This window comes from Symphalangus syndactylus, chromosome X, assembly GCF_028878055.3.
Source record: "Symphalangus syndactylus isolate Jambi chromosome X, NHGRI_mSymSyn1-v2.1_pri, whole genome shotgun sequence".
In the NCBI taxonomy this organism is placed as follows: domain Eukaryota; kingdom Metazoa; phylum Chordata; class Mammalia; order Primates; family Hylobatidae; genus Symphalangus; species Symphalangus syndactylus.
Genome location: NC_072447.2, coordinates 38,975,646 through 38,995,186, shown reverse-complemented (window position 1 = coordinate 38,995,186; position 19,541 = coordinate 38,975,646). Strand labels below are relative to the sequence as shown.

At 37.3% G+C, this 19,541-nt stretch overlaps 1 protein-coding gene across 10 annotated transcripts in view; it reads right to left on the bottom strand.

The window, feature by feature from the left end:
* Positions 1-19,541, bottom strand: part of POLA1 (DNA polymerase alpha 1, catalytic subunit) — a 298,585-nt gene that overhangs the window by 165,774 nt on the left and 113,270 nt on the right. For all 10 annotated transcript variants that reach the window (XM_055269496.2, XM_055269499.2, XM_055269502.2 and 7 more), the window contains 4 exons: positions 18,337-18,542; positions 16,098-16,230; positions 9,489-9,620; positions 4,163-4,337 (listed from right to left, as the gene is read on the bottom strand). In XM_055269496.2, the coding sequence (XP_055125471.1) occupies positions 4,163-4,337; positions 9,489-9,620; positions 16,098-16,230; positions 18,337-18,542 (646 nt within the window). The remainder of the gene's footprint in view (positions 1-4,162; positions 4,338-9,488; positions 9,621-16,097; positions 16,231-18,336; positions 18,543-19,541) is intronic.

Below are 19,541 nucleotides of genomic sequence, written 5' to 3'. Positions count from 1 at the left end.
GCTAGGTATGGAAGACTATTTGGATGTTTGAGCATACTGTGAATATTTCATCCACAGAATACGGGAGAGCTTTCATTAGAATGAGAGAGAGAAAAAAATCTATAGTCTAGAGAACAAAAGCTAAGAGTTTCAAGTTTTAGTGGCCATGTTTCCCATAGGGCTATTGTATAAGAAGAGTAATACTATATTTTTTTCTATTCACAGAGGGAAAAGAGTAAAATTTTGCTTTATTTAGCCCAATAGCAATAATCTTGCATGGGTTTCAGAAAAATGATACTTATTTTACTGGGGGATAATGAGGACCATTAGTTATTAGAACAAATTATTCTCTTTCAATTCAAGAGCCTTATTCATTCACTCATTTAATAGGCTATCCTCTCTCCCTTTCACTAAAATGGTCTCCCCATACGGAACACCTGGCCATGCAACATGCCACCAGACAGACTTCAGGAGGTATCTTGATGGGGAGAAATAGAGAATTTCCAAAGTGAAGCCACAGGATAAACCAACACTTGATGCTTGCCTTTCATTTCAAGGAAAGTAGTATAAAAGCAATAGAGAAAGAAAAAAGTAGTTGAAAAATATACTTGCTCTCCACAAAGGAGTCTTAAAAATAAAAAATCATGAGCTTAATAATTTTCCTAAATGAAATTATGCCATTATTCCTGATTTCTTTGTACTAACTAAAAGGACAAAGTATCAAACTTCACTAAAGTTTCAATACTATAATACATTTCATTAATCAAAGATAAAAACTACATTAAAAGCAAGAGAATTATTTTATGTCTGTGATTAGGCAGTTGGAGGGCTTGTATTTTATGTATACATTTGTACACTTCAACTTATTTAACAGTGTCAGTTCACTAGCTGCAGTTTTTTTATATAAAGAAAACAGATTTAGAATTTTAAAAACAAATTACAGTAATTTTATGCCTACAGCTTGCACCTCTGAGAAACCATGTACCCCCTAACACTTCTCTTACTTTGCCACCACTTCCCCATCTCCCTCCCTCCTCCTAAAACCACAGGCTACAATAGAACTGATAACAGGGGCCTCGAAGCCCCTACCAAATAGCCACCCTAATTTTTTTATTTGGGATAGAGGAATAAAGGGTGCAGATAAGAAATTCAGCTCCTGAATAGAGCAGGAGGCTAATGCCTGCAGAGATCTGCCTGGTGAGCTTCAATGTTTTCTACAGATCCTCATGATGACGGGGACTTGTGGGCCTACACTTCATTAATGCTGAAACTCCTGGAAGGGGGCAGAAGGAAAGGACTATAAGATTTGTTACTAATATAGATGGCTGTGTATATACTGCTGGTGGGGACACAGGGTAGGATGAGAGAAGAGGACAAGCAGGAGAGGAGGAGGACTACACAATGATGACAACTTCACACATCCTTGATATAAAAACCACTGTCAAGTGGCAGAAGAAAAAAATGAGAAAAAGTAGCCAAAAGTGAGGAGCAGTTGCAGATCCCTCAAGGCTGAGGACACATTCCCTCCCATCAGCTTGACTTGGCTACATGGCACCAAGAAGAGACTGCCCGGAAGAGTGTCCACACAGCCACGGCTGCACCTAGAGAATTTTCAGGTTGTAAGGCAGGAGTGATGGGTACATGGGTGGGACCATGTGCAAGTCTGGAGGGTTCTCTGTGTAGATTGAGACTGGTCAACAATGAGATAAAACATGAAACTTCTGAAGATGGGACCCACTTGTCTACTACTGGCTTTGAAAATAATTTGTGAAAACTGAATTCATAAGGCAGCCTATGACCATACAGCAGCTGCAGTTCTAATAAAGTATCTTTCAAGTCAAAATCTGCTACTGTTCAATTTATAAACAAAAATCATCTTAACTATGACTTCTGGAACTAACAAAATCAGTCTGGTCCCCTCTTAGTATGTCTGGCCTTGACACATCCAGGCAGGCATCAGGCCAATCCATCCAAGCAGGCTCCATCACCCTTTATTGCTCAGCTCTTTTGCTGACATACAAGGCTCTGCAAGTCCTTATCTTAAATGTCATTCATGAGACAAGGCTTGTTCCATCTACCTCCTCTCAGTGCTGGGTCACCAAAAAATTCAAAACCAAAGAAGAAAAGGGCAACAGTTTTACACCAGGTTTTTGAAGACACAAATGGAAAAACTGGGAGATCTACTCTTTAAAAAATGGTTTTACTCAGAGGTTTTCAGTGGAGAGCATGGGGGTGTACAGTGAGAAATGGAGGGAGCAAGAAAAACATGAAGCCCCCCATGCTTATACATCTATGCCACCCTGCTCCTGGTTGAAAACATCTTTCATGGCCTTTTAGAGCTAAGAACAGGCAATCAAGTTTAGCACAGTAGTTAAGATCACAACCTTTGGAATCACAGCTGGCTACTTACTACCTATGTGCCAAGACCAAGATAGTCACCTCTCTAAACCTTGGCTTCTTCCTCTGTAAAATGGAGCTAATACAACATACCTTTGTGAGGTTGTCACAAAGACTGAATGAGATAACAAATGCAAAGTACTTATCACTGTATCCAACAGAGCAAACACTCAATGTATAGTAGAGAAAAAAGTGAAGCTAAAAAATACCTTGCTTTTAAAGTCCTCTCTTCCCAGCTGAGGATTTATAAACATCATCAAATACAACTCATCTTGGAGAATACATATGATGATTTTGGTGGTAGAATTTTATCTTCCTAACATTTGCTTAGGCAAATGTTAAAAATGAGCTTCCACTTCCAGAGTAAACATTGACAGGGTAGTGACGATGGGGGTAGCAGGGAGGAGCTCAGGAACATACTCAACAGGTGCAGGACAGAAAATATGTGACTTGATAATTCACCCATGGAAAATCCAGTCTCATTCTACAAACGCAGTTGAGCACTAAGTATATACAAATCCTACAGACTGAAGGAGTATGAACATATTTCTACTGACGCCTAAAAGAAGGGTGGGAGGTGGCTACCACTCACGGAGCCCTTCCTTTGCCCCAGACCTTGTGCTGAACATCTCACACATATCATCTTATTTCTCCCTCAGAGTAACTCTATTCCATGACTCAAGGAGCTAAGGTGTAGACCAAGGTTCAGAAGCTTGTGAATAGCAGAACCAGCATTGAAACCCAGGTCCCTATGCTATCAAAGCCCACGGCTAAAGCTAGGTGTTTTAGTAAAAAGAAGGGGAGAATCTTCCATGAAGCAGGGACAGAATGGGCAGCGCCATATTTGGGAGACACTGCATAGACTGAATAAGAAATAAGGCTGGATACATAGGTGGGAGCTGGAAAGTTAGTCTATAATTGCCAAAGTTAAGAGTCTGTGAGATGCCAGTGGCACCTGGGCTTGACTTATAAATAGTGAGGAGCCATCTCAGGACATTAGGCAGTACTCTGAAAACACTCATCTTTGCTTACCACAGAAGAGAGAGGAAAGGCCTTAAAAGCAGTGTAACTCTTTATGTAGTTGGTCATCTAAAAATGAAATCAGGACTGGTTATGAAATACATTTCTAAGCAAAAGATAACAATAGTAATAATGACACAGCAACGGAGACAATCTGGTGACACAGCAAAAAGCCAAAGAAATACTGAGGTCTCAGGGTTGGCTGGTACCTCCTGGGATGATGATAACTTAGAAATCAGCCAATTCCTAGAGGATAACAGTGGGTCCAGTTTTAGAATAACTTATAGAGTAGGATTCTCACAATGAATTGAATATTAAAAATTAAAAATTTCATGTTAAAAAGCCATGTTTTCTCACTTGACATGAAAATACCTTCAGCGACAGAGACAAGATGAACCAATGAGCAAGATACCATCAATCTCCTTATAAATGGAGGTACACTAATTAAAGCTATAACAACGTAAACTCAGTGACTGTAATGGCATCTGAAATCTTCACTTTACCTTTTCTTCTGCCTTCCCTCTCTTCCCTCAGTATTCAGTGAGTATCAACTATGGAGCAGGCATGTGGTTACAGTAGCAAGTATGTGGAGCTCATAGTCTATGAGTGGAGACAGTACCGAACAACCACAAAAATACATTCCAAACTATAAACAAAGAAGTGCCAGACACAATACCATGCCCGTAAACAGAGATCTCAACAGAGAAGGAAGACTACATGTGCCGCTGTTACCATGTGAGGTTCTATGTGAGCTTGGGACACTTACCTAACCATGTTGCAACGAGGACAGCATCAATTCCATCTATTGGTTCACAGATCCGAGCCACGACTGGGTGGATCTGCTGGGCCAGGTAGTACTGGGTGTCAATGGTTAGATTATCCTGTTTCTGCAGCTGCTCAGGCGCATAGGCCCTCTGACTTGCAGTGAGGTTCGATCCATCCTAAAAGAAGGTATGATAAAAAGACACGTAAAAAGAAGACACAGGTAAAGTTGTGAGCAACTCAATCACAGACACTTGCTTGGTCAAACAGAGAAGCAACAATTTAAATTTTATGTATCTACTTCTAAACATCAAGACCTCTTTTTGACCTATTGTTGAACATTTTGAGTAGGAAAATCAAGGACAACATCTCAATCTTGAGATCTCATCCAGTGTCCAAGAATATAAATCCAGTATATGTTGTGTTCTATTTTTTTGCAAAAACTTGAAACCAACAAGATAGCAAGGACTAGATTAAATAATTTCACCTGCCATATCACCAAACACTGAGAAGGCTTAGTAACAATTAGCATAGTCAGAAAGGCTTTTTAAGGAGTGATAATTTAAAAACATGTGTATGGTCTTTTTTATTATGTTAATGTGATCCCTTAGGCAAGAATTCTAGTCAAAGTAACTCAAAGATCCTGGGAGTAATATTTTCTATGAGAGCCATGTATCACTGAGAAGCAAATGAACAAGTGGAAAAGAGTGGGGAAATGAAATTTATAGAGTAGTAATTTATATGCAAGATACAATAAGTAGAAGTAAAAATGATGTAGTGTCCTAGTAGAGTGGCAGGGCTCTAAAAGCCAAATATCTGGCCACTGGAATGAAGGGCATGTCATTTCGTACCATTTACCTGGTTCCTCCTCAAGAAAAGGAAGATGGGTCAGAAAAACTCTTTTCAAGGGTTTTCTCTTTTACTCTATAAAAATAAAAGCTGTGAAATTCTATATAATTGGCCCATATCCAGCCTAGTGAATGATGTCACCATCATCTCTGAACCAAAAAGTTATCTCTACTGGATCAACGTCCAACAACTCACTCTTCCTCTCATCTGAAACAGAATTTAATATTCAAACTAGTAAATTATAACTATTCACAGTGCTCAGCAGAACTGATTATAATGTGAATCCTATTCTTTCATTCCTGCTACAATCAGTCCCTTTCCAGCTCAGCACCCAGCCCAAAGCAGAGGCAGAGGCAACCTTCCACACACCACTGTCTTTACCAGAGACCAGCAGCAGGGGCCTCTTTTTTCTGGCTAGGCTCCTGATGAAAACAACCTGGGCCCATTTATCAACTAGGTTCTACCTGTTCTTTTTTTTTTTTTTTTTTTTTTTTTTTGGAGACGGAGTCTCGCTCTGTCGCCCAGGCTGGAGTGCAGTGGTGTGATCTCAGCTCACTGCAAGCTCCGCCTCCTGGGTTCACGCCATTCTCCTGCCTCAGCCTCTCCGAGTAGCTGGGACTACAGGCGCCCGCCACCATGCCCGGCTAATTTTTTTTGTTTTTTTTTTTTAGTAGAGACGGGGTTTCAACGTGGTCTCAATCTCCTGACCTCGTGATCCGCCCGCCTCGGCCTCCCAAAGTGCTGGGATTACAAGCGTGAGCCACCGCGCCTGGCCTAGGTTCTACCTGTTCTAAGACAAAACGAAATACCTAAAAAGGAAGCAAACTCAGATTAAAAGACTTATTATTATTTGTCAGGAGTTTACAACATAGTAAAAGGAATTAGGCATAATTAATCAAGTTTAATTCTTGCTCTTTCAGAAGCTTGAATTGTTAAGATGATAATAAGGTGACAACCGATGATAAAAACCACGTGAAAAAATCCTCGGGCAGTGTCTTTTCACACAACTCAATTGTATTTAGACTGCCTTTTACCAAACACATAAAATCTGAACAATTTACAGAATTATGAAAAATTAGTCTATCCTTAAGATTACAGCAATGTTGAGTTTAATAATTTTTAATGGTGAATTAAAATAGAATTTATACATGTAAAATATTTTTTAAAGGCATCTGCCTTTAAAAATATTAGTTACTTTCTAATATTTCAGTAGAAGTTCTCATAGTAAAACATGGTTTTCAAAAAAGCAGTTGAAAACTTCTGAGCATGCTTTCAGTTTAAAACGTTTTTATTCTAAATATTCACACAAAAGACTAGTTTTAACAAAAAGTGACACAAACATATTTCATTGAGTATTTTAAAAATCTAAGCTCGAACATGGCTAAATTCAAAAGACTTGGTTAGATGACAGGTTTTGCTATGTTGTATTGGAAAAACATTTAGGTTATGACCTAAGATACATCCTTCGGCTGGACACAGTGGCTCATGCCTGTAATCCCAGTACTTGGAGAGGCTGAGCCAGAAGGATCACTTGAGCCCAGGAGTTCAACAGGAGCTTGGGTGACATAGTCAGACCCCCATCTTGACCAAAAAAAAAAAAAAAAAAAAAAAAGGTTAGCCAGGCATGGAGGCATGCATCTGTGGTCCCAGCTACTCAGGAGGCTAAAGTGGGAGCATCACTTGAGCCTAGGAGATAAAGGCTGCAGTGAGCTGTGGTCATGCCACTGCACTCCTGCCTGAGTGACAGAGCTAGACCCTGTCTCAAAATTTAAAAAATAATAATAATAATAATAACCTTCAAAGATTTCATTCTCAAACCTGAGCAGGGCCTCATGGTATGTGCAAGAATATGTGGCATACATCTTTAAGAACAGATTAAGAAGCAACGCTGGTCTTCTTCAAGTGCCCATGTAGTAATTTGTGAACTTCACAAAGTACATACTTCAGAGAGACAACCAGGTGCAGTCGATTCATACAAAACTAGGTAGTCATCGTTAGTAGGAAACTAATGGGAAAATATTTTAAACTGGAGACAAGTGGGCCCCTTAAAATAATTATGTTAAAGGCATGCCTTATGGAAATTATGTCTAATGAAAGTTAAATAGTTATGGATTTAAAACCTAGCCAACAAATGGAAGTTGATTTAAGATCTGAGCAAATAATTCACATAGGTTTAATGCGTTAACAACCTACAATATAAATTACATACCAAAAACATTGCTCTCTGAACTCATCTGAATAAGTTATCAGTAGGGTACTATTTCCTAAACGTAAATTTTAAACAAAACAAAACAAAACCTGTTTAGGATATAGGCTATTCTTGGAGGACACCCTTGCTTAAGGCAGCAAACAGTCCTCTTAAAAATGTGTCATGATGGGCCAGGCGCAGTGGCTCACGCCTGTAATCCCAGCACTTTGGGAGACTGAGGCAGGAGAATCACGTGAGGTCAGGAGTTTGAGACCAGACTGGTCAACATGGTGAAATCCCATTTCTACTAAAAATACAAAAAAATTAGCCGGGCATGGTGGTGCGTGTCTGTAATCCTAGCTACTCAGAAGGCTGAGGCAGGAGAATCGCTTGAACCCAGGAGGTGGAGGTTGCAGTGAGCTGAGATGGTGCCACTGCACTCCAGCCTGGGCAACACAGCAAGACTCCATCTCAAAAAAAAAAAAAAAAGTGTTATGATACATTTTCAAAAGCATATTCTAAAAATATGGCTGCATTATGAAACAGAATAATTTGAGTGCTTAAAAGCAAAAAAATTAGGCAGATTTGGCTTGCAAACATGTTGAAAGGGCGCATGTCCCATGGGTAGGGTACAAAGGCAAATTAAAGTTCTATAGGTATTCTTGGAATATGTTAAGGAGAATAAGTTAATAAAAAGAAATATGAATCATACTTTTAAAAAGCAAATAAGGCACATACCAGTGGATGGAAATCGCTAAAAATACATAAAATTGGATGTACTGTACTACATTAGCAACAGCATTTTGAGCCTATGCATATCAATAAGACCTGAGAAAAAGGAACCTTAACACCTAACATTCAGACATCAAGGAACACAAAATTGACTTTTAAATACAATGATCATCCTATTTTATAAGTTACCATACATCTTCATTGCAGGTTTAGCCAAAACACAATCGTGGCTTGATTTCATTATTAATGCTATTTCACCGAACCTATATAATTTTTCAAAGTTGTATGCTGCCATCTGTTCTTGTCATTACCAATCTAAGAGCTTTTCCATGTATGCGAAGACATAAGTGAAAAAAAAAACCTAGCCTATTTACCAAAATCTTTATTTGCATAATATGAAAATTGTTTTTTTGAGATGAGACTTGTCAGAGGCAATATGCAAAGCACATTAAGGGCTTGAGCGAGTCAGACATTTATGGAAATATTTTCCTGCAGGAATTGGCTTTCTGTAACAGTTCTTAATCAAGGGTAACCCTAGGGGGGAGACAGAGTCAAGTGCTGATTCTTGTCCATGTACTTAAATCATTTGTTATGTACATCCACAGCATATAGCAGGTATCAGCAGACTACTTTTAAATTTTCAAAAGACTCTGATTTAAAAACACATTGATTGTGGTTTGACAAATATCAATCATATTGCAATTAATTTTTAGGTTTATGTAAAAAATTTTTTTACTGTAACAACACAATGCGATAACCATTAGGATAAAACTCTTAATTTCTTTAAAAAAACAGTTTTATTCAGATAAATTATACCTTATGGTAAGTAGTCTATACCATTGTAATTTGAAAGAATTTGGGTAAATGCTATGACCCTGACTTTTCTTTACAGATAGAAGGGATGAGACCTCTTTGTCAAAATTGTAGTTAAGGGCTTCGAAAGTCAAAAAACTGCTCTTCTCTCTTACTCTCTCTCCTCACCCATTATAGGCATGCTATTATCAAAAGAACTGGTAGTGGTTTAAAACTGTGTTCCAGAAGGCCTAGAGGTGCCTTGTGAAACAGAGAAGGAAGGGTAAGGGGGTGGGCCCTCTCCACTTGAAGGAAGAAAAAAAAAACTGGTGGAATTGTGTGGTTTCCTCATATGGTATGTTCATAGGATCTCTCAACTTCTCTGTATAATCATGTAGTACATATTTTTTCACATAATTATTTGGACATTTGCTAGGAAAAATGTCATTTATTCTTTCATTATTCCACTGATATTTATAATGGGAACTGCTGCAAAAGGAATGAGATAAATGAGGACTACTGCTGAACATATGGTGAAACTTACATTTGCATTAAAGTTAATTTAGGGTTAAAAGAGTAGCTACTGTTATAAATCTGTCATAAATGTTTTATGAAAATCCTAATGACATATGCCACACCTCTAATGTTTTTTAAATGCTATGAAACTAACCAGACTTTACAACATCAATTATTGGGGACACTGTGGCAATCTGGATTTTACTTCGAGTTCTTAAGAGGTATCAGAATCTTATGAATGTCAATAGCTTACCTGACAGATGACATATGACACAGTATCTCCAGCTTTCACCTTTCTGCCTCCTTGAGAATTTATCCAGAGGGCAACGTGTACATGAGGTAGGCTTTTTTTATCAGGGTAATCCTGGGGATCCTTTGTCAATGCCTAAAAGAGGGAACAAAAAAGTTCTAAGCCTTAAAATAAAACCCTTCTTGCACAGATACACACTAAAAACATCTTTGCTAGAATCATACTAGCCACATAAACATACAAAATGACAGAAGCTGTGTGTAGAAAATATTGCTACAGAATCTTTAAACATCCCATCTTCAAGACTCCTCTCTCCTTTGTTCAATAACTAACATAACTAGATGCAACCCCAACAATAAAGAAATATAAGTTAAAGGGCCATATCACATGATACTTAGACATAAAAAGTTAAGACTACAAATTCAGTGTTATATGCAGTCTTAATGTGTGCAATTATTTCACTGAGTTAACTGATCAGTTGGGACTGATGAATAATGGCTACTCTGACTTAATGATTGTTTCTCAAAGGCTCCTCTGGCCTTAATAAATCCCAAAGGCACTAGAAATCACTGGATTTACTCATGCTGTCAATCAACCTCTACAGAGGTAGAATGAATTTGTAACAGAAAGTAAGTACTACGAGAACAGGAACAATGTCAGCCTTGCTCACAACTGCGTGCACAGTGTTCCTAACGATGCTTGATATATAGTAGCAGCCAAATATTTGCTGAATAAATTATTTCACTCCATCTGTAATAATTATCAGAATAATTTGTTCAAGTATTATAAAATACCACAGGATGAATAAGACACAGTCATCTGCTATTAGTGGAAGACTCTCTACCCTCCACCTCCCCTCCAAAAAAAAAAAAAACACCTTTAAAATAAGCTATATGTGCCATAAAGGAGATGTGAACAAAGTGTTATGGAGAGAACTTAGAAAGGTAAGAATGATTTCCACCTGAGAGCAGAAATCATGGAAGAAAAAATTAAGCTGGCACTAGAAGGAAAAGCAAGATTTTAAGAAAAGGTAATGGGAGCAAAAATATTCCAGGCAGAGAAACAAACAAAAAGGCAAAGGGTGAGAAAAAAACGCATTCTATTAGACTGGAACTCAATATGCATAAAGAAAAGGAGGGGGATACCTAGCCCTGGAAGGGGTAGGTTTCAAAAGACAAGAGAAAGGATGGGGATCAGGGTACTGCTGGATGAGCTCACCAGTTCTCAAAGTGTGGACTGTAGAGCCCTGGGAGTTCCTGATATCCTTTCAGGGGGTCCAGAGACCAAAACTATTTTCATAATGATACTACCTGTACTGATGATACAGAAGCAATAGTGGGCAAAACTGCTGGTGCCTTATAAATATGAATCAGGACGGTACTATCAAACTGTACTAAGAGTCACTGTATTCTTCACCACCATGCATAGTTAAAAAAACACTTTCACTTAAGAATGTCCTTGACGAAGCAGTAAGAATTATTTTTAAAGCTCTCAATAGCAAAGACTTGGAACCAACCCAAATGCCCATCAATGATCGACTGGATAAAGAAAATGTGGCACATATACATCATGAAATACTATGCAGCCATAAAAAAGAGGGAGTTCATGTCCTTTGTAGGGACATGGATGAAGCTGGAAACCATCATCCTCAGCAAACTAACACAGGAACAGAAAACCAAACACTGCATGTTCTCTCACTTATAAGTGGGAGCTGAACAAAGAGAACACATGGACACAGGGAGGGGAACATCACACACTGGGGCCTGCCGGTGGGGTGGGAAGGAAGGGGAGGGAGAGCATTAGGACAAATACCTAACCCATGCAGGGCTTAAAACCTAGATGATGGGTTGATACGTGCAGCAAACCACCACGGCACATGTGTACCTATGTAACAAACCTGCACGTTCAGCACATGTATCCCAGGATTTAAAGTAAATGAAAAAAGAAAAAAAAAAAGCTCTCAACCCTTGAGTACAAGTCTACTATTTTGGGAGATAAAACAGAAAGTACACACAAGGCACATCTGAAAAACAAAGATTGCTCAAGGGAAAGCATTTGTGCAACTGTTTGAGTTGCAAGCTAAACTAGCTGCCTTTTTCATAGAATATAATTTTTACTTGAAAGAATAATGGGCAAACTACCGTTATTCTGACGTGGGTATCTGGCAGACAATTTCTCAAAAACGAAGTGAGCCTGCCACTTCAAGGCAAAAAAAAAAAAAAAAAAAAAAAACTGACAGTATATATTGTCAATGATAAAATTCAAGCTTTCAAGTGCAAATTAGAATTTTAGAAAACTTTTCTACTTCCGTGAGCCTGAAAGCTTCCCAATGCTTAAAAACTTTTCTGATACAAGTAGGAATATTTTAAAACATAATTTTTGATGTTGTACAATGAATGTGTCTATTTTGGAGGATCTGTATAATTCAAGGAACTAACATGCCACACATGGGTAAAATATTCTTTCAAAGTACAACAGAGACCAATAGATTTTAATATAAGAGAGCATGAAAAGTTCATTGGTATGGCTTCAGATTCCACATTACAAAGAAAATACCATCTGTAGACTTCTGGTGCAGGATCAAAGAAGAATACATTCAAACTATCAGAAAAAAATACTAAAATACTTCTCCTTTTTCTAACTACATATTTGGGTTAAGCTGGATTTCTTCCTATACTTCATCCCAAACTACATATCACAACAGATTGTATGCAGAAGCAGAAATGAAAACCCAGATGTCGTCTACTGAGCTAGACATTAAAGAGATGTGCAAAATTGTAAAATGATACCACTCCTCGGGCTAAATTTTTCTTTGTTTTGAAATATATCGTTATTTTTCATAGAAAGAAATGCTATTTTTTGTAATTATATAATCAGTTTGTTGCTATTTTTAAATAAATTAACAAATGTTTTTACATTTCTAACACACTAAATATCGAGATAAACCACATCAACACGAGCTCTTAGGGTCTTCAATTGTTTTAAGAGTATATCTCTACTAAAAATACAAAAAAAATTAGCCGGGCGTGGTGGCGGGCGCCTGTAGTCCCAGCTACTCGGAGAGGCTGAGGCAGGAGAATGGCGTGAACCTGGGAGGCGGAGCTCGCAGTGAGCCGAGATTGCGCCACTGCACTCCAGCCTGGGCGACAGAGCAAGACTCCGTCTCAAAAAAAAAAAGAGTATAAAGGTGTCCTAACACCAAGAAATCTGAGAGCTGATGTAGAAGACTAAAGCAGGTCCTCAAACATGGCTGCACATGCCCAAGTTATGTAAACTTACTAAATTCCATACTCAGTGTAGCAGAGTGCCTAGGAAACTCTCCCAAGTATTTGAATCTCCTCAAACTTGGAATACGTGAAGTTTTGATTGTCTTGGACATGTAATATAATATAAAAATCTTAACTGATATAACAGTACATAAGAAATCCATTATCTTCTTCAATGGATTATTCTTCAGTGCAATGTTAAGAAATTCTAAATTTCAGCTGACATACTTTCCAATTATTAGATGTAGGCTATTTGGGGACTTTACAAGCTAGTTTTAGAAGGCTTCATTTAAAAAAAAAAAATGCTTCCTGGTGGTTTAGGCTCAAGTTAGCCAGAGCTATAAAAATCAGCTGTGAAGTATTTTGTGTTACTTTGTGAAATATATTTAAGCTAAGATTGCAGTAGTTCAGCAAAATCACACATGCTGTTTTTCAGTTGCTTTTGGCAACAAGGGCTAAAATCTCTAAAGGTAAATCCCATCACTTCATGCATGTCTCCACCCTAATTTAACCTGTCATTTTCAAGCCCTACCAGCATCACCTAAAAAAAAATATATATATATTGTCATGAGACCATCTACAACCAGTCACATACATAGACTCTTCCATTCCACTCTCCTTTGGAGGCAGTAAAATGTAGAAACTGAATAGCTCACAAGTTTTAAATAGTGCAAGTATTTAGACAAATGTTAAAGATTATCAGGATATATCACCTTTAACAAATAGCTTACTGTAAATAGATACAGAACTACAATAAAGATAGCCCTTTCATCAGAATTTACTGTACTTGAATCAACACTGCAGAAATTCTTCTCTATTAAATAAAAGTTAAGAAAAATGGGACAGTAAATACTTTTTTTTTTTTTTTTTTTTTTTGAGATGGAATCTCGCTCTGTCGCCCATGCTGGAGTGCAGTGGCGCCATCTCAGCTCACTGCAGTCTCCGTTTCCTGGGTTCAAGTGATTCTCCTGCCTCGGCCTCTTGAGTAGCTGGGATTACAGGCGCCTACCACCTCGCCCAGCTAATTTTTGTATTCTTTAGTAGAGACGAGGTTTCATCATGTTGGTCAGGCTGGTCTTGAACTCCTGACCTCGTGATCCACCTGCCTCGGCCTCCCAAAGTGCTGGGATTACAGGCACAAGCCACCGCGCCCGGCTGACAGTAAATACTTTTAATAGACCACCAGCATCTTGAAAATATGGACCATGCATTCCTTATTCAACTTTATATCCCAGAATCAGCATTGTGTACGTAAGAGGTACTCCATGTTTGCTGAATGGATGATTAAACAAGCAAATCAATTCTTTCAATGCTTACTGAACAACTACTATTTGCCAACAGCTATGCTAAGTGATATGGAGAATATAAAGACAGTAAGTCACAGTTTCAGTTCTGCCACAGAAAAATCTATTCACAGCCCCTATCATACTAGACACTAAGTATTAACTATTATTGTTATTGGTAATAACAGAATGTCACTATAAGTTGATAATTATTGAAGCTGAGTAATGAATACATGAGGATCCATGATACCATGCTCTCTACTTTTACATAAGTCTAGAAATTTCAATAATAAAAGCTTAAAAGAATGCAGACACTGTCAGTATACCTATGACTCTAAGTTTCTTTTTGCACACTAGTAATACTGTGTCATCATTCATATGAGGGGATTACAGTGTGGGCCCACTACCCTAAAGGAGATGTGCTCAGTGTTATTTTGCCAATTATGTAGTCATGCTAGGACTGACACTCCCAAACTCATCCCTGGAAGCCCTTTGTGATAGAAACCCAAGTTTCTAGGAAGGTAGACAGGATCAGGGATACAATATGCAGAATTGATGCAAAAACTGACCAAAAGAAGTCTTAAGTCGTAACTCTTACTCATATAAATTTTTGAGAAAGAAAACAAAATCTAAAAGGAAACTACTTTCTAGATGACACAGTGATTCCATGCCAATATGTGTACACTTCATCACTTAAAGTGGACAGCCAGTGCCAAGAAACATTGTCCCCTTCTAATGTATAAACAAATGTCTTCTTTCATGACATTAAGGATGCCATAGTCAAGGTACAGGAAACAACTTACCTAAGAATAAACATAAACTGTAAGAAAATATTCATCCCTTCCAGGAATCAAAGAAATGCAAATTCAATGCAACTGTGAAATACAGTTTCATATTCATTATGGTAGCAAAGTTTTATTTAAATATCATCACCACTACATGCAAAACTGTGGTGAAACCGGCATATTTTGCTATTATCAATTGGTATCATCCTTTTACAAAGCAATTTGGCAAAAGCCATACAGATATTCACATCTTTTGACTCAAATATTTCCCTTCAAGGAAACTAAAATAAGAAAGTAATTCATCCAAATGCGAAAAGATAAATAAACAAAGATGTTCAATAGAGTTATTTCTAATACAAAACATTTAATAATCAACAAATTTAAATAAAGATGTATCAGTGAAACAGATACATCTTTTTAATATACTGATTAATTTGATTTTTAAGGTAATATAAAAATGTGGGAAAATGTTTATGTTAAATGAAAATATATTTCTAAATAACATATTGTAATTGCTGCAATATAAAAATGTTTTCAACAGTACAGAAATGTGCAAAAATGACAAGCATTACATTAGCACAGAGTATTACGAATGAGTCTTCATTCTAAAACTTCCATTTACTGTCAGCATTAGATTCTTTTATTTTTTTTGCATGCACTTTGACAACGAAATCTACCACAAAATGGGTAGCATGGTATTTGCAAAATTAGCTTCTGAATATATAAGGGTACTAAAATGGGAATAAATTTGTAACCTAACATTTTGTTTATTACACAGTACTTTGGAAACCAAGATTCTGTTTTTCAAATTAGGTAAGAAAAAATATTCCATCTTTTCAACAACTAAGACTGTTCCTAAATAACTTTTGTCCCCAAAAGGATCACCATCTGTGAAGTTAAACACACACATGAATGCACACATGCACACAATAAGCTTACAGGCCTACACCCCAATCAACAATCACTTAGGGGAACTATGAAGAAAGTAGTGTTCTCCAGTCTCCGGTATGTAAACTGTATCACTCCATAGGACCTCTGGAAACAAGTCTTCCAAGAATTAAAGTAAGGACTAGACAGAGAAGGTCTCTGTGGCAGACATGGCAGTACCTGTGGCTGGAAGAGGTATGCTAATACTCAATCTGTGAGATAGTTGTTAAGCAGCTTTCATCACCAGCTAGAATTTATTTCAATTGAAAGGATGAGGTGGTTCTTCAACTATCTGAAGGAGGCAAAAAACACATGACAGCAGCTGGGCTCAGCAATAAATGCTACATTTACCTTGTTAATTTCAAACTGGCTCACTGGGACACTGCCATTTAGCACATTTTCTCCAATTTCTATCAGCCTCTTCTGAATGTTTTCCACTATAGTGTCCCGGCTTTGATCAGAGAGAATCTGGCCAATCACAAAGCTGCAAAAAAAAAAAAAAAAAACAAGAAACAAAGACAGCAGTTGATTTTTTAATATATTTTACTAGTAAAGGAGAAGAAAGGAAGAGAAATGCCATTAGATTAACATGTGGCCAAGAGCTACAGTAAGAGCTAATATGAGGGTTAATGTCGAAAAGGCAGTTACTATTTGTTTTTTAACACCAACTCTACCAAAAGTTTGCCAGCCTTCTAATGTGGGGTTTGACCCTAAACATACAGATCATTTTTTATGTGGCAGCTAATATTTTATATAAAATGTGAAGAAAAGCATGTGTTCCATTATATTTTTATGCAATTACAAAATTCACAAGCAGTAATATTCTCCTCGTAAGTTAAAATTTTAGAAGACAAATATTTCACTTTCCTCACAAAGCAACAAGACATTATCTCTGATATCAAGATATCATCTCCACCTGAGAAAGCAACCATGAGCTAGATGAGTAGAAGTATGAAGCCCTTTACATAAATTTTTTTAAAAAAACAAAGATTTCAAACTTTTCTTTCTTCACCTTCATTTTGTTGCTCAGTGTTCTCCCTTACGCTATTCCTTAAAAACTTCATGTTATTCAACCAGACCCAAAGGAAAAAGAAAAAGGAAAGGAGTAAGAAAGCCAATATTTTATCCATTTCTGAGAAAATGCAGAGCGAGAGTTTGACAGCTGCATTATAATTTGTCAGAAAAAGAACCCCGACAAAAACATTTGTATAGCTTTAATTACTAATACATTTCTAACTCAAGAGAAATTTACTTCTATTATGATGCGTCTTTTCTTAGAAAACACAAAGCTGAAGAGAACACTCTAATCCACAGTCTATACAAAGTACTTTCATCTTTGGGTACATTTGGGGGCAATGAAGCATTTCAAACATTTTTACATTTGGTAAAAGGCTCACAGTGACCTATACTCAGATGGTCAACTTCGCCTAATCAAGAGTAGTTTTGCAGAAGCAATAATTGTTCAATCTCCCAACCTGACAGCAAGAGGAAGACTAGAAAACAAGTTTTTAAATGCCAACATTCAGAATATTAAAATTGATGTGAAATTTAGCTTCAAAGAAAAAAATTCTTCTACTTTCAGATTTGGTCAAGGTCACAAATTAAGATGGTACATGAAGCACCTAAAAATTCTTTTTTTTTTTTTGACGGAGTCTCGCTTCTTCACCCAGGCTGGAGTGCAATGGCGTGATCTCAGCTCACTGCAACCCCCACCTTCAAAGTTCAAGCGATTCTCCTGCCTCAGCCTCCACAGTAGCTGGGATTACAGGCATGTGCCACCACGCCTGGCTAATACTTGTATTTTTAGTAGAGACGGGGTTTCCCCATGTTGGCCAGGTTGGTCTCCAACTCCTGACCTCAAGTGATCTGCCAGCCTCGGCCTCCCAAAGTGCTGGGATTATGGGCGTGAGCCACTGCGCCCGGCCTAAAAATTCATTTTGAAATGGGTGCTTTATACATTAATATGACCCTTAAAAAAGCAGGTCTTATTATCACATTCTTCAGCCTCAGGTGCAAAGCTAGGAGGTCAATCATGATATTTACTAATTCTGAGGTACACACAGGATTTGAGAAGGAGCCCTTAACTTGGTATTAGTAAGAATCATTTATATACAAATCATACGGGTGGGAACAAAGTCTCACTCCATGGCCCATTTTGAATCCCAGAACATTTTAAGCCATAAAATGGGAAAATCTTAACAATTATGTTCCTAAAGAGGCTCTAAGAAGATTCAGGAGCACAAAACAAGGCACTTTCTAATAGCAACAATAGAGCAAAACAAACCAACATCAACGAAACCAACTCTATAAGGATCTGAAGTGTGAAGGTTTACCCTTACCATGAGTTAAAAACTCATGAGATGTATCTTATAGCAGGCATTTCTCGCTGAGCAAATTTGGCTTTTTCTAAGTTTTAATCTACCTATAAAATTCCATTCCAAATAAGAATGATTAATAATTCTTTTTAATAAGAATAATAAAAATAAAGAAGTATTCTTGTGCTTGGCAGATTCATAAGCATTCTCTACATCATTCACACCTGAATTTTTAAAAGACAAACAAGAAAAGCAAAACTGAAAGCTGAACTCACTTTCCAGTGTCTTTAGCAAGATCACACCAATCTCTTCTAACTATATCTAATCCTTTGAGCTCCTGTTTGGTGACATAATTCCCATCCGACGTTGGCTCAACAACCAGAGCAGCATATTTCTTTTTTTTCAGCAGTAGCAGAGACTTGAAAACCCCATCAATGTCTATTTCAAGCAGTTTGTACAACTTATTCACTTCACTTTTTACCTGTGAAAATTTCAAATATTAATATTAGCTTCTCAAACATCTAATAGCGAGAAGATAAACATGTTACAAATTCCCAAGAGTTAATCTAAACAGAACTTGAAGTCATACAACATTGGAATTTTACTCGGCTTGTATGTAACATGATATTACACTGGGTATAAAGCAAAGACATTGAAAACTGCAGGGACAAAAATAGATTTAAAAAAAGAGAGAGAGAGAGAGAGACAATAATAGACCATCCCATGCAACCAAAGGACAGGACTGGCTGGATCAGCCCCAGGTAATATATGAAAATTATGAAACAGTCCTTGTTGAATGTAAAGACTTAATGCATACATACAGTACTTGCCTTCAAACTATTCAGTTAGTGAATAGACAGTCCAACAAGTAAATATGTGACCAGAAATAAAGAAGTCAAACTTTAACTATTAAAATAATGTTTAAGACCTCCCCTAACACCTTGACTATAAGCAAACAACTACATGCTGAACAAATAAAGAGTCCTCTGCTCTTTCTGACAGGGTGAAGGCACAGAACATCACCTCCAGGTAAAATATTCAACTTTTCAAGGCCCAGTATGAGTACAATGTGCCAGGCTTCCTGTCAAGTGAAAGTCGACTACCATTCAAATTCCATATATTCCAGGAGGGAAAGATAGGAAGTTGTTAGTTTGTAAGATGATATCTTAGTTTTAGTTCATTGGGACAATATCTTAACATAGCAAGTGTTTCTAAAACACTGTGAATTGTGATTGCAAATTGCTATTAAGAGGCTACAAATGATTATTTTTAAATGTCCCCTTGACTTTTCAAATATATTTTAAGTACTCCTGTAAAAATTACAGTTGTGAGTGTATATGTATGTACGTATTTATGTATAAAATGCACCTGAATCCTACCAGACATATGAATCACAATGGAGTAAGTACTAATGTGAACACATCTTAAACACTTAGACTGTTTTCAAAGGAAAAATGTATCTACCATTTAAAGAAAAAAA